The 14,891-nt window shown below is 51.4% G+C and overlaps 1 protein-coding gene across 1 annotated transcript in view; it reads left to right on the top strand.

The window, feature by feature from the left end:
* The window catches only part of LOC141094061 (myosin-3-like), a 131,274-nt gene that overhangs the window by 30,099 nt on the left and 86,284 nt on the right, over positions 1 to 14,891 (top strand). Inside the window, exons 17-19 of the mRNA XM_073579770.1 lie at positions 97 to 184; positions 261 to 378; positions 528 to 651. Of these exons, the coding sequence (XP_073435871.1) occupies positions 97 to 184; positions 261 to 378; positions 528 to 651 (330 nt within the window). The remainder of the gene's footprint in view (positions 1 to 96; positions 185 to 260; positions 379 to 527; positions 652 to 14,891) is intronic.

The following is a 14,891-nucleotide window of genomic DNA, read 5'->3' as shown; positions in this document are numbered from 1 at the left end:
GTAGGACTGCAGGTGACATCTGTGTTACATAGGACTGCAGGTGACATCTGGGGTGTTACATAGGACTGCAGGTGACCTTTTCATCCTTCTGTGTAGGAGAATCTGAATAAGTTGATGTCTAACCTGCGGACCACTCATCCACATTTTGTGCGCTGCCTTATCCCCAATGAGACCAAGACCCCCGGTAATGTGACTTTCCGCCCTGATATCTTTCTCCGCCCGTGGGTCATGTGACTGACTGTCCGTTTACCTTCCGACAGGTGAAATGGATCACCATCTGGTCCTGCACCAGCTGCGGTGTAACGGGGTGCTGGAGGGGATCCGCATCTGCAGGAAAGGGTTTCCTAATAGGATCCTGTATGGAGACTTCAAGCAAAGGTGCAACAGCTTGTGCTCATCCTGAATGGCAGATACCAGAGAACAGTAGATCTGCTCCACCTGTTCTGCAGTCAGCCTCTGCCAAGTTACTGTTCTCTGTTATCCTCCATTTTGTATGGCAGTACTTTATCATGATTTTTATTGGGCAGATATCGAATCCTGAACGCCAGCGCCATCCCTGAGGGGCAATTCATTGACAGCAAGAAAGCGTGTGAGAAGCTGCTGGGCTCCATCGACATCGATCACAATCAGTATAAATTCGGGCACACCAAGGTAACGCCAAAATGTCGCCAGGCTGAGTGGGTGTCCTGTGTCATCCTGACACCTGCTGGTAGCGTTGAGGTATTACAATGCACTGCCCCTTCCTCATGTGGCCGCCTGCTTGGGGTATATGAGCGTTTTTCTACCCCTTCCTCGTACATATGACCTCTTGCTCGGGGGTATATCAGCGTTTTTCTGCCTCTTCCTCATACATATGGCCGCCTGCTCGGGGGTATATGAGCGTTTTTCTGCCCCTTCCTCGTACATATGACCTCCTGCTCAGGGGTATATGAGTGTTTTTTTGCTTCCTCCTCATACATATGGCGCCTGCTCGGGGGTATATGAGCGTTTTTCTGCCTCTTTCTTGTACATATGGCCTCCTGCTCGGGGGTATATCAGCGTTTTTCTGCCTCTTCCTCATACATATGGCCTCCTGCTCGGGGGTATATGAGTGGTTTTCTGCCTCTTCCTAGTACATATGGCCTCCTGCTCGGGGGTATATGAGTGGTTTTCTGCCTCTTCCTAGTACATATGGCCTCCTGCTCGGGGGTATATGAGTGGTTTTCTGCCTCTTCCTCATACATATGGCCTCCTGCTCGGGGGTATATGAGCGTTTTTCTGCCTCTTCCTCATACATATGGCCTCCTGCTCGGGGGTATATGAGCGTTTTTCTGCCTCTTCCTCATGCATATGGCCTCCTGCTCGGGGGTATATGAGTGTTTTTCTGCCTCTTCCTCATACATATGGCCTCCTGCTCGGGGGTATATGAGCGTTTTTCTGCCTCTTCCTCATACATATGGCCTCCTGCTCGGGGGTATATCAGCGTTTTTCTGCCTCTTCCTCATGCATATGGCCTCCTGCTCGGGGGTATATGAGCGTTTTTCTGCCTCTTCCTTGTACATATGGCCTCCTGCTCGGGGGTATATGAGCGTTTTTCTGCCTCTTCCTCGTACATATGGCCTCCTGCTCGGGGGTATATGAGCGTTTTTCTGCCCCTTCCTCGTACATATGGCCTCCTGCTCGGGGGTATATCAGCGTTTTTCTGCCTCTTCCTCATACATATGGCCTCCTGCTCGGGGGTATAGAAGCGTTTTTCTGCCTCTTCCTCATACATATGGCCTCCTGCTCGGGGGTATATGAGCGGTTTTCTGCCTCTTCCTCATACATATGGCCTCCTGCTCGGGGGTATATCAGCGTTTTTCTGCCCCTTCCTCATACATATGGCCTCCTGCTCGGGGGTATAGCAGCGTTTTTCTGCCTCTTCCTCATACATATGGCCTCCTGCTCGGGGGTATATCAGCGTTTTTCTGCCTCTTCCTCATACATATGGCCTCCTGCTCGGGGGTATATCAGCGTTTTTCTGCCTCTTCCTCATACATATGGCCTCCTGCTCGGGGGTATATGAGCGTTTTTCTGCCTCTTCCTCATACATATGGCCTCCTGCTCGGGGGTATATGAGCGTTTTTCTGCCTCTTCCTCATACATATGGCCTCCTGCTCGGGGGTATATCAGCGTTTTTCTGCCTCTTCCTCATGCATATGGCCTCCTGCTCGGGGGTATATGAGCGTTTTTCTGCCTCTTCCTCATGCATATGGCCTCCTGCTCGGGGGTATATCATCGTTTTTCTGCCTCTTCCTTGTACATATGGCCTCCTGCTCGGGGGTATAGAAGCGTTTTTCTGCCTCTTCCTCATACATATGGCCTCCTGCTCGGGGGTATATGAGCGTTTTTCTGCCCCTTCCTCGTACATACGGCCTCCTGCTCGGGGGTATAGAAGCGTTTTTCTGCCTCTTCCTCATACATATGGCCTCCTGCTCGGGGGTATATGAGCGGTTTTCTGCCTCTTCCTCATACATATGGCCTCCTGCTCGGGGGTATATCAGCGTTTTTCTGCCCCTTCCTCATACATATGGCCTCCTGCTCGGGGGTATATGAGCGTTTTTCTGCCCCTTCCTCATACATATGGCCTCCTGCTCGGGGGTATAGCAGCGTTTTTCTGCCTCTTCCTCATACATATGGCCTCCTGCTCGGGGATATATGAGCGTTTTTCTGCCTCTTCCTCATACATATGGCCTCCTGCTCGGGGGTATATGAGCGTTTTTCTGCCTCTTCCTCATACATATGGCCTCCTGCTCGGGGGTATATGAGCGTTTTTCTGCCTCTTCCTCATACATATGGCCTCCTGCTCGGGGGTATATCAGCGTTTTTCTGCCTCTTCCTCATACATATGGCCTCCTGCTCGGGGGTATATGAGCGTTTTTCTGCCTCTTCCTCATACATATGGCCTCCTGCTCGGGGGTATATCAGCGTTTTTCTGCCTCTTCCTCATACATATGGCCTCCTGCTCGGGGGTATATCAGCGTTTTTCTGCCTCTTCCTTGTACATATGGCCTCCTGCTCGGGGGTATATGAGCGTTTTTCTGCCTCTTCCTCGTACATATGGCCTCCTGCTCGGGGGTATATGAGCGTTTTTCTGCCTCTTCCTCATACATATGGCCTCCTGCTCGGGGGTATAGAAGCGTTTTTCTGCCTCTTCCTCATACATATGGCCTCCTGCTCGGGGGTATATCAGCGTTTTTCTGCCCCTTCCTCATACATATGGCCTCCTGCTCGGGGGTATATGAGCGTTTTTCTGCCCCTTCCTCATACATATGGCCTCCTGCTCGGGGGTATATCAGCGTTTTTCTGCCCCTTCCTCATACATATGGCCTCCTGCTCGGGGGTATATGAGCGTTTTTCTGCCTCTTCCTCATACATATGACCTCCTGCTCGGGGGTATATGAGCGTTTTTCTGCCTCTTCCTCATACATATGGCCTCCTGCTCGGGGGTATATGAGCGTTTTTCTCCCCCTTCCTCATACATATGGCCTCCTGCTCGGGGGTATATGAGCGTTTTTCTGCCTCTTCCTCATACATATGGCCTCCTGCTCGGGGGTATATCAGCGTTTTTCTCCCCCTTCCTCATACATATGGCCTCCTGCTCGGGGGTATATGAGCGTTTTTCTGCCTCTTCCTCATACATATGGCCTCCTGCTCGGGGGTATATGAGCGTTTTTCTGCCCCTTCCTCATACATATGGCCTCCTGCTCGGGGGTATATCAGCGTTTTTCTGCCCCTTCCTCATACATATGGCCTCCTGCTCGGGGGTATATGAGCGTTTTTCTGCCTCTTCCTCATACATATGGCCTCCTGCTCGGGGGTATATCAGCGTTTTTCTCCCCCTTCCTCATACATATGGCCTCCTGCTCGGGGGTATATGAGCGTTTTTCTGCCTCTTCCTCATACATATGGCCTCCTGCTCGGGGGTATATCAGCGTTTTTCTCCCCCTTCCTCATACATATGGCCTCCTGCTCGGGGGTATATGAGCGTTTTTCTGCCTCTTCCTCATACATATGGCCTCCTGCTCGGGGGTATATGAGCGTTTTTCTGCCCCTTCCTCATACATATGGCCTCCTGCTCGGGGGGTATATGAGCGTTTTTCTGCCCCTTCCTCATACATATGGCCTCCTGCTCGGGGGTATATCAGCGTTTTTCTGCCTCTTCCTCATACATATGGCCTCCTGCTCGGGGGTATATCAGCGTTTTTCTGCCCCTTCCTCATACATATGGCCTCCTGCTCGGGGGTATATCAGCGTTTTTCTGCCTCTTCCTCATACATATGGCCTCCTGCTCGGGGGTATATCAGCGTTTTTCTGCCTCTTCCTCATACATATGGCCTCCTGCTCGGGGGGGGTATATGAGCGTTTTTCTGCCTCTTCCTCATACATATGGCCTCCTGCTCGGGGGTATAGCAGCGTTTTTCTGCCTCTTCCTCATACATATGGCCTCCTGTTCGGGGGTATATGAGCGGTTTTCTGCCTCTTCCTCATACATATGGCCTCCTGCTCGGGGGTATATGAGCGTTTTTCTGCCTCTTCCTCATACATATGGCCTCCTGCTCGGGGGTATATGAGCGTTTTTCTGCCTCTTCCTCATACATATGGCCTCCTGCTCGGGGGTATATGAGCGTTTTTCTGCCTCTTCCTCATACATATGGCCTCCTGCTCGGGGGTATATGAGCGTTTTTCTGCCTCTTCCTCATACATATGGCCTCCTGCTCGGGGGTATATGAGCGTTTTTCTGCCTCTTCCTCATACATATGGCCTCCTGCTCGGGGGTATATCAGCGTTTTTCTGCCTCTTCCTCATACATATGGCCTCCTGCTCGGGGGGTATATGAGCGTTTTTCTGCCTCTTCCTCGTACATATGGCCTCCTGCTCGGGGGGTATATGAGCGTTTTTCTGCCTCTTCCTCATACATATGGCCTCCTGCTCGGGGGTATATCAGCGTTTTTCTGCCTCTTCCTCATACATATGGCCTCCTGCTCGGGGGGTATATGAGCGTTTTTCTGCCTCTTCCTCATACATATGGCCTCCTGCTCGGGGGTGTATCAGCATTTTTCTGCCTCTTCCTCATACATATGGCCTCCTGCTCGGGGGTATATGAGCGTTTTTCTGCCTCTTCCTCATACATATGGCCTCCTGCTCGGGGGTATATCAGCGTTTTTCTGCCTCTTCCTCATGCATATGGCCTCCTGCTCGGGGGTATATGAGTGGTTTTCTGCCTCTTCCTCATACATATGGCCTCCTGCTCGGGGGTATATCAGCGTTTTTCTGCCCCTTCCTCATACATATGGCCTCCTGCTCGGGGGTATATCAGCGTTTTTCTGCCCCTTCCTCATACATATGGCCTCCTGCTCGGGGGTATATCAGCGTTTTTCTGCCTCTTCCTCATACATATGGCCTCCTGCTCGGGGGTATATGAGTGGTTTTCTGCCTCTTCCTCATACATATGGCCTCCTGCTCGGGGGTATATCAGCGTTTTTCTGCCTCTTCCTCATACATATGACCTCCTGCTCGGGGGTATATCAGCGTTTTTCTGCCTCTTCCTCATACATATGGCCTCCTGCTCGGGGGTATATCAGCGTTTTTCTGCCTCTTCCTCATACATATGGCCTCCTGCTCGGGGGTATATGAGCGTTTTTCTGCCTCTTCCTCATACATATGGCCTCCTGCTCGGGGGTATATCAGCGTTTTTCTGCCTCTTCCTCATGCATATGGCCTCCTGCTCGGGGGTATATGAGTGGTTTTCTGCCTCTTCCTCATACATATGGCCTCCTGCTCGGGGGTATATCAGCGTTTTTCTGCCCCTTCCTCATACATATGGCCTCCTGCTCGGGGGTATATCAGCGTTTTTCTGCCCCTTCCTCATACATATGGCCTCCTGCTCGGGGGTATATCAGCGTTTTTCTGCCTCTTCCTCATACATATGGCCTCCTGCTCGGGGGTATATGAGCGTTTTTCTGCCTCTTCCTCATACATATGGCCTCCTGCTCGGGGGTATATCAGCGTTTTTCTGCCTCTTCCTCATACATATGACCTCCTGCTCGGGGGTATATCAGCGTTTTTCTGCCCCTTCCTCATACATATGGCCTCCTGCTCGGGGATATATCAGCGTTTTTCTGCCTCTTCCTCATACATATGGCCTCCTGCTCGGGGGTATATCAGCGTTTTTCTGCCCCTTCCTCATACATATGGCCTCCTGCTCGGGGGTATATGAGCGTTTTTCTGCCCCTTCCTCATACATATGGCCTCCTGCTCGGGGGTATATCAGCGTTTTTCTGCCCCTTCCTCATACATATGGCCTCCTGCTCGGGGGTATATGAGCGTTTTTCTGCCTCTTCCTCATACATATGGCCTCCTGCTCGGGGGTATATCAGCGTTTTTCTGCCCCTTCCTCATACATATGGCCTCCTGCTCGGGGGTATATGAGCGTTTTTCTGCCTCTTCCTCATACATATGGCCTCCTGCTCGGGGGTATATCAGCGTTTTTCTGCCCCTTCCTCATACATATGGCCTCCTGCTCGGGGGTATATGAGCGTTTTTCTGCCTCTTCCTCATACATATGGCCTCCTGCTCGGGGGTATATGAGCGTTTTTCTGCCTCTTCCTCATACATATGGCCTCCTGCTCGGGGGTATATGAGCGTTTTTCTGCCTCTTCCTCATACATATGGCCTCCTGCTCGGGGGTATATCAGCGTTTTTCTGCCTCTTCCTCATACATATGGCCTCCTGCTCGGGGGTATATGAGCGTTTTTCTGCCTCTTCCTCATACATATGGCCTCCTGCTCGGGGGTATATGAGCGTTTTTCTGCCTCTTCCTCGTACATATGGCCTCCTGCTCGGGGGTATATGAGCGTTTTTCTGCCCCTTCCTCATACATATGGCCTCCTGCTCGGGGGTATATGAGCGTTTTTCTGCCTCTTCCTCATACATATGGCCTCCTGCTCGGGGGTATATCAGCGTTTTTCTGCCTCTTCCTCATACATATGGCCTCCTGCTCGGGGGTATATCAGCGTTTTTCTGCCTCTTCCTCATACATATGGCCTCCTGCTCGGGGGTATATCAGCGTTTTTCTGCCTCTTCCTCGTACATATGGCCTCCTGCTCGGGGGTATATCAGCGTTTTTCTGCCCCTTCCTCATACATATGGCCTCCTGCTCGGGGGTATATGAGCGTTTTTCTGCCTCTTCCTCATACATATGGCCTCCTGCTCGGGGGTATAGCAGCGTTTTTCTGCCTCTTCCTCGTACATATGGCCTCCTGCTCGGGGGTATATCAGCGTTTTTCTGCCCCTTCCTCATACATATGGCCTCCTGCTCGGGGGTATATGAGCGTTTTTCTGCCTCTTCCTCATACATATGGCCTCCTGCTCGGGGGTATATCAGCGTTTTTCTGCCCCTTCCTCATACATATGGCCTCCTGCTCGGGGGTATATGAGCGTTTTTCTGCCTCTTCCTCATACATATGGCCTCCTGCTCGGGGGTATATGAGCGTTTTTCTGCCTCTTCCTCATACATATGGCCTCCTGCTCGGGGGTATAGCAGCGTTTTTCTGCCTCTTCCTCATACATATGGCCTCCTGCTCGGGGGTATATGAGCGTTTTTCTGCCTCTTCCTCATACATATGGCCTCCTGCTCGGGGGTATATCAGCGTTTTTCTGCCTCTTCCTCATACATATGGCCTCCTGCTCGGGGGTATATGAGCGTTTTTCTGCCTCTTCCTCATACATATGGCCTCCTGCTCGGGGGTATATCAGCGTTTTTCTGCCCCTTCCTCATACATATGGCCTCCTGCTCGGGGGTATATCAGCGTTTTTCTGCCTCTTCCTCGTACATATGGCCTCCTGCTCGGGGGTATATGAGTGGTTTTCTGCCTCTTCCTCATACATATGGCCTCCTGCTCGGGGGTATATGAGCGTTTTTCTGCCTCTTCCTCATACATATGTCCTCCTGCTCGGGGGTATATGAGCGTTTTTCTGCCTCTTCCTCATACATATGGCCTCCTGCTCGGGGGTATATCAGCGTTTTTCTGCCTCTTCCTCATACATATGGCCTCCTGCTCGGGGGTATATCAGCGTTTTTCTGCCTCTTCCTCATACATATGGCCTCCTGCTCGGGGGTATATCAGCGTTTTTCTGCCTCTTCCTCATACATATGGCCTCCTGCTCGGGGGTATATGAGCGTTTTTCTGCCTCTTCCTCATACATATGGCCTCCTGCTCGGGGGTATATCAGCGTTTTTCTGCCTCTTCCTCATACATATGGCCTCCTGCTCGGGGGTATATGAGCGTTTTTCTGCCTCTTCCTCATACATATGGCCTCTTGCTCGGGGGTATATGAGCGTTTTTCTGCCTCTTCCTCATACATATTGCCTCCTGCTCGGGGGTATATGAGTGGTTTTCTGCCCCTTCCTCATACATATGGCCTCCTGCTCGGGGGTATATGAGCGGTTTTCTGCCCCTTCCTCATACATATGGCCTCCTGCTCGGGGGTATATGAGTGGTTTTCTGCCCCTTCCTCATACATATGGCCTCCTGCTCGGGGGGGGTATATGAGCGTTTTTCTGCCTCTTCCTCATACATATGGCCTCCTGCTCGGGGGTATATGAGCGTTTTTCTGCCTCTTCCTCATACATATGGCCTCTTGCTCGGGGGTATATGAGCGTTTTTCTGCCTCTTCCTCATACATATGGCCTCCTGCTCGGGGGTATATGAGTGGTTTTCTGCCCCTTCCTCATACATATGGCCTCCTGCTCGGGGGTATATGAGTGGATTTCTGCCTCTTCCTCATACATATGGCCTCCTGCTCGGGGGTATAGCAGCGTTTTTCTGCCTCTTCCTCATACATATGGCCTCCTGCTCGGGGGTATATGAGCGTTTTTCTGCCTCTTCCTCATACATATGGCCTCCTGCTCGGGGGTGTATCAGCGTTTTTCTGCCTCTTCCTCATACATATGGCCTCCTGCTCGGGGGTATATGAGCGTTTTTCTGCCTCTTCCTCATACATATGGCCTCCTGCTCGGGGGTATATGAGCGTTTTTCTGCCTCTTCCTCATACATATGGCCTCCTGCTCGGGGGTATATGAGCGTTTTTCTGCCTCTTCCTCATACATATGGCCTCCTGCTCGGGGGTGTATCAGCGTTTTTCTGCCTCTTCCTCATACATATGGCCTCCTGCTCGAGGGTATATGAGCGTTTTTCTGCCTCTTCCTCATACATATGGCCTCCTGCTCGGGGGTATATGAGCGTTTTTCTGCCTCTTCCTCATACATATGGCCTCCTGCTCGGGGGTGTATCAGCGTTTTTCTGCCTCTTCCTCATACATATGGCCTCCTGCTCGGGGGTATATGAGCGTTTTTCTGCCTCTTCCTCATACATATGACCTCATGCTCGAGGGTATATGAGCGTTTTTCTGCCTCTTCCTCATGCATATGGCCTCCTGCTCGGGGGTATATGAGCGTTTTTCTGCCTCTTCCTCATACATATGGCCTCCTGCTCGGGGGTATATCAGCGTTTTTCTGCCCCTTCCTCATACATATGGCCTCCTGCTCGGGGGTATATGAGCGTTTTTCTGCCTCTTCCTCATACATATGGCCTCCTGCTCGGGGGTATAGCAGCGTTTTTCTGCCTCTTCCTCATACATATGGCCTCCTGCTCGGGGGTATATGAGCGGTTTTCTGCCTCTTCCTCATACATATGGCCTCCTGCTCGGGGGTATATCAGCGTTTTTCTCCCCCTTCCTCATACATATGGCCTCCTGCTCGGGGGTATATGAGCGTTTTTCTGCCTCTTCCTCATACATATGGCCTCCTGCTCGGGGGTATATGAGCGTTTTTCTGCCTCTTCCTCATACATATGGCCTCCTGCTCGGGGGTATATCAGCGTTTTTCTGCCTCTTCCTCATACATATGGCCTCCTGCTCGGGGGTATATGAGCGTTTTTCTGCCTCTTCCTTGTACATATGGCCTCCTGCTCGGGGGTATATGAGCGTTTTTCTGCCTCTTCCTCATACATATGACCTCCTGCTCGGGGGTATATCAGCGTTTTTCTGCCTCTTCCTTGTACATATGGCCTCCTGCTCGGGGGTATATGAGCGTTTTTCTGCCTCTTCCTTGTACATATGGCCTCCTGCTCGGGGGTATATGAGCGTTTTTCTGCCTCTTCCTCATACATATGGCCTCCTGCTCGGGGGTATATCAGCGTTTTTCTGCCCCTTCCTCATACATATGGCCTCCTGCTCGGGGGTATATCAGCGTTTTTCTGCCCCTTCCTCATACATATGACCTCCTGCTCGGGGGTATATCAGCGTTTTTCTTCCTCTTCCTCATACATATGGCCTCCTGCTCGGGGGTATATCAGCATTTTTCTGCCTCTTCCTCATACATATGGCCTCCTGCTCGGGGGTATATGAGCGTTTTTCTGCCTCTTCCTCATACATATGGCCTCCTGCTCGGGGGTATATCAGCGTTTTTCTGCCTCTTCCTCATACATATGGCCTCCTGCTCGGGGGTATATGAGCGGTTTTCTGCCTCTTCCTCATACATATGGCCTCTTGCTCGGGGGTATATGAGCGTTTTTCTGCCCCTTCCTCATACATATGGCCTCCTGCTCGGGGGTATATGAGCGTTTTTCTGCCTCTTCCTCATACATATGGCCTCCTGCTCGGGGGTATATGAGCGTTTTTCTGCCTCTTACTCATACATATGGTCTCCTGCTCGGGGGTGTATCAGCGTTTTTCTGCCTCTTCCTCATACATATGGCCTCCTGCTCGGGGGTATATGAGCGTTTTTCTGCCCCTTCCTCATACATATGGCCTCCTGCTCGGGGGTATAGCAGCGTTTTTCTGCCTCTTCCTCATACATATGGCCTCCTGCTCGGGGGTATATGAGCGTTTTTCTGCCTCTTCCTCATACATATGGCCTCCTGCTCGGGGGTATATGAGCGTTTTTCTGCCTCTTCCTCATACATATGGCCTCCTGCTCGGGGGTATATGAGCGTTTTTCTGCCTCTTCCTCATACATATGGCCTCCTGCTCGGGGGTATATGAGCGGTTTTCTGCCTCTTCCTAGTACATATGGCCTCCTGCTCGGGGGTATATGAGCGTTTTTCTGCCTCGTCCTCATACATATGGCCTCCTGCTCGGGGGTGTATCAGCGTTTTTCTGCCCCTTCCTCATACATATGGCCTCTTGCTCGGGGGTATATGAGCGTTTTTCTGCCTCTTCCTCATACATATGGCCTCCTGCTCGGGGGTATATCAGCGTTTTTCTGCCTCTTCCTTGTACATATGGCCTCCTGCTCGGGGGTATATGAGCGTTTTTCTGCCTCTTCCTCATACATATGGCCTCCTGCTCGGGGGTATATGAGCGTTTTTCTGCCTCTTCCTTGTACATATGGCCTCCTGCTCGGGGGTATATGAGCGTTTTTCTGCCTCGTCCTCATACATATGGCCTCCTGCTCGGGGGTGTATCAGCGTTTTTCTGCCTCTTCCTTGTACATATGGCCTCCTGCTCGGGGGTATATGAGCGTTTTTCTGCCTCTTCCTTGTACATATGGCCTCCTGCTCGGGGGTATATCAGCGTTTTTCTGCCTCTTCCTCATACATATGGCCTCCTGCTCGGGGGTATATGAGCGTTTTTCTGCCCCTTCCTCATACATATGGCCTCCTGCTCGGGGGTATATCAGCGTTTTTCTGCCTCTTCCTTGTACATATGGCCTCCTGCTCTGGGGTATATGAGCGTTTTTCTGCCTCTTCCTCATACATATGGCCTCCTGCTCGGGGGTATATCAGCGTTTTTCTGCCTCTTCCTTGTACATATGGCCTCCTGCTCGGGGGTATATGAGCGTTTTTCTGCCTCTTCCTCATACATATGGCCTCCTGCTCGGGGGTATATGAGCGTTTTTCTGCCTCTTCCTCATACATATGGCCTCCTGCTCGGGGATATATCAGCGTTTTTCTGCCCCTTCCTCATACATATGGCCTCTTGCTCGGGGGTATATGAGCGTTTTTCTGCCTCTTCCTCATACATATGGCCTCCTGCTCGGGGGTATATCAGCGTTTTTCTGCCTCTTCCTCATACATATGGCCTCCTGCTCGGGGGTATATGAGCGTTTTTCTGCCCCTTCCTCATACATATGGCCTCCTGCTCGGGGGTATATCAGCGTTTTTCTGCCTCTTCCTCATACATATGGCCTCCTGCTCGGGGGTATATGAGCGTTTTTCTGCCCCTTCCTCATACATATGGCCTCCTGCTCGGGGGTATATGAGCGTTTTTCTGCCCCTTCCTCATACATATGGCCTCCTGCTCGGGGGTATATCAGCGTTTTTCTGCCTCTTCCTCATACATATGGCCTCCTGCTCGGGGGTATATGAGCGTTTTTCTGCCCCTTCCTCATACATATGGCCTCTTGCTCGGGGGTATATGAGCGTTTTTCTGCCTCTTCCTCATACATATGGCCTCCTGCTCGGGGGTATATGAGCGTTTTTCTGCCTCTTCCTCATACATATGGCCTCTTGCTCGGGGGTATATCAGCGTTTTTCTGCCCCTTCCTCATACATATGGCCTCCTGCTCGGGGGTATATCAGCGTTTTTCTGCCTCTTCCTCATACATATGGCCTCCTGCTCGGGGGTATATGAGCGTTTTTCTGCCTCTTCCTTGTACATATGGCCTCCTGCTCGGGGGTATATCAGCGTTTTTCTGCCTCTTCCTCATACATATGGCCTCCTGCTCGGGGGTATATCAGCGTTTTTCTGCCCCTTCCTCATACATATGGCCTCTTGCTCGGGGGTATATGAGCGTTTTTCTGCCTCTTCCTCATACATATGGCCTCCTGCTCGGGGGTATATCAGCGTTTTTCTGCCTCTTCCTCATACATATGGCCTCCTGCTCGGGGGTATATCAGCGTTTTTCTGCCCCTTCCTCATACATATGGCCTCTTGCTCGGGGGTATATGAGCGTTTTTCTGCCTCTTCCTCATACATATGGCCTCCTGCTCGGGGGTATATGAGCGTTTTTCTGCCTCTTCCTCATACATATGGCCTCCTGCTCGGGGGTATATCAGCGTTTTTCTGCCTCTTCCTCATACATATGGCCTCCTGCTCGGGGGTATATCAGCGTTTTTCTGCCCCTTCCTCATACATATGGCCTCCTGCTCGGGGGTATATGAGCGTTTTTCTGCCTCTTCCTCATACATATGGCCTCCTGCTCGGGGGTATATGAGCGTTTTTTTGCCTCTTCCTCATACATATGGCCTCTTGCTCGGGGGTATATGAGCGTTTTTCTGCCTCGTCCTCATACATATGGCCTCCTGCTCGGGGGTATATGAGCGTTTTTTTGCCTCTTCCTCATACATATGGCCTCTTGCTCGGGGGTATATGAGCGTTTTTCTGCCTCTTCCTCATACATATGGCCTCCTGCTCGGGGGTATATGAGCGTTTTTCTGCCTCTTCCTCATACATATGGCCTCCTGCTCGGGGGTGTATCAGCGTTTTTCTGCCCCTTCCTCATACATATGTCCTCCTGCTCGGGGGTATATGAGCGTTTTTCTGCCTCTTCCTCATACATATGGCCTCCTGCTCGGGGGTATATCAGCGTTTTTCTGCCTCTTCCTCATACATATGGCCTCCTGCTCGGGGGTGTATCAGCGTTTTTCTGCCCCTTCCTCATACATATGGCCTCCTGCTCGGGGGTATATGAGCGTTTTTCTGCCTCTTCCTCATACATATGGCCTCCTGCTCGGGGGTATATGAGCGTTTTTCTGCCTCTTCCTCATACATATGGCCTCCTGCTCGGGGGTATATGAGCGTTTTTCTGCCTCTTCCTCATACATATGGCCTCCTGCTCGGGGGTGTATCAGCGTTTTTCTGCCCCTTCCTCATACATATGGCCTCCTGCTCGGGGGTATATGAGCGTTTTTCTGCCTCTTCCTCATACATATGGCCTCCTGCTCGGGGGTATATCAGCGTTTTTCTGCCTCTTCCTCATACATATGGCCTCCTGCTCGGGGGTATATGAGCGTTTTTCTGCCCCTTCCTCATACATATGGCCTCCTGCTCGGGGGTATATGAGCGTTTTTCTGCCTCTTCCTCATACATATGGCCTCCTGCTCGGGGGTATATGAGCGGTTTTCTGCCTCTTCCTCATACATATGGCCTCCTGCTCGGGGGTATATGAGCGTTTTTCTGCCTCTTCCTCATACATATGGCCTCCTGCTCGGGGGTATATGAGCGTTTTTCTGCCTCTTCCTCATACATATGGCCTCCTGCTCGGGGGTATATGAGCGTTTTTCTGCCCCTTCCTCATACATATGGCCTCCTGCTCGGGGGTATATGAGCTTTTTTCTGCCTCTTCCTCATACATATGGCCTCCTGCTCGGGGGTATATCAGCGTTTTTCTGCCCCATCCTCATACATATGGCCTCCTGCTCGGGGGTATATGAGCGTTTTTCTGCCTCTTCCTCATACATATGGCCTCCTGCTCGGGGGTATATCAGCGTTTTTCTGCCCCTTCCTCATACATATGGCCTCCTGCTCGGGGGTATATCAGCGTTTTTCTGCCTCTTCCTAGTACATATGGCCTCCTGCTCGGGGGTATATGAGCGTTTTTCTGCCTCTTCCTCATACATATGGCCTCCTGCTCGGGGGTATATGAGCGTTTTTCTGCCTCTTCCTCATACATATGGCCTCCTGCTCGGGGGTATATCAGCGTTTTTCTGCCTCTTCCTCATACATATGGCCTCTTGCTCGGGGGTATATGAGCGTTTTTCTGCCTCTTCCTCATACATATGGCCTCCTGCTCGGGGGTATATGAGCGTTTTTCTGCCTCTTCCTCATACATATGGCCTCCTGCTCGGGGGTATATGAGCGTTTTTCTG

The sequence above is a fragment of the Dendrobates tinctorius genome, unplaced genomic scaffold, assembly GCF_039654945.1.
Source record: "Dendrobates tinctorius isolate UK_male_01 unplaced genomic scaffold, ASM3965494v1 ptg000063l, whole genome shotgun sequence".
Lineage (NCBI taxonomy): Eukaryota > Metazoa > Chordata > Amphibia > Anura > Dendrobatidae > Dendrobates > Dendrobates tinctorius.
Note: the sequence above shows the minus strand (reverse complement) of the source record. Positions and strands in the feature narration are given on the sequence as shown.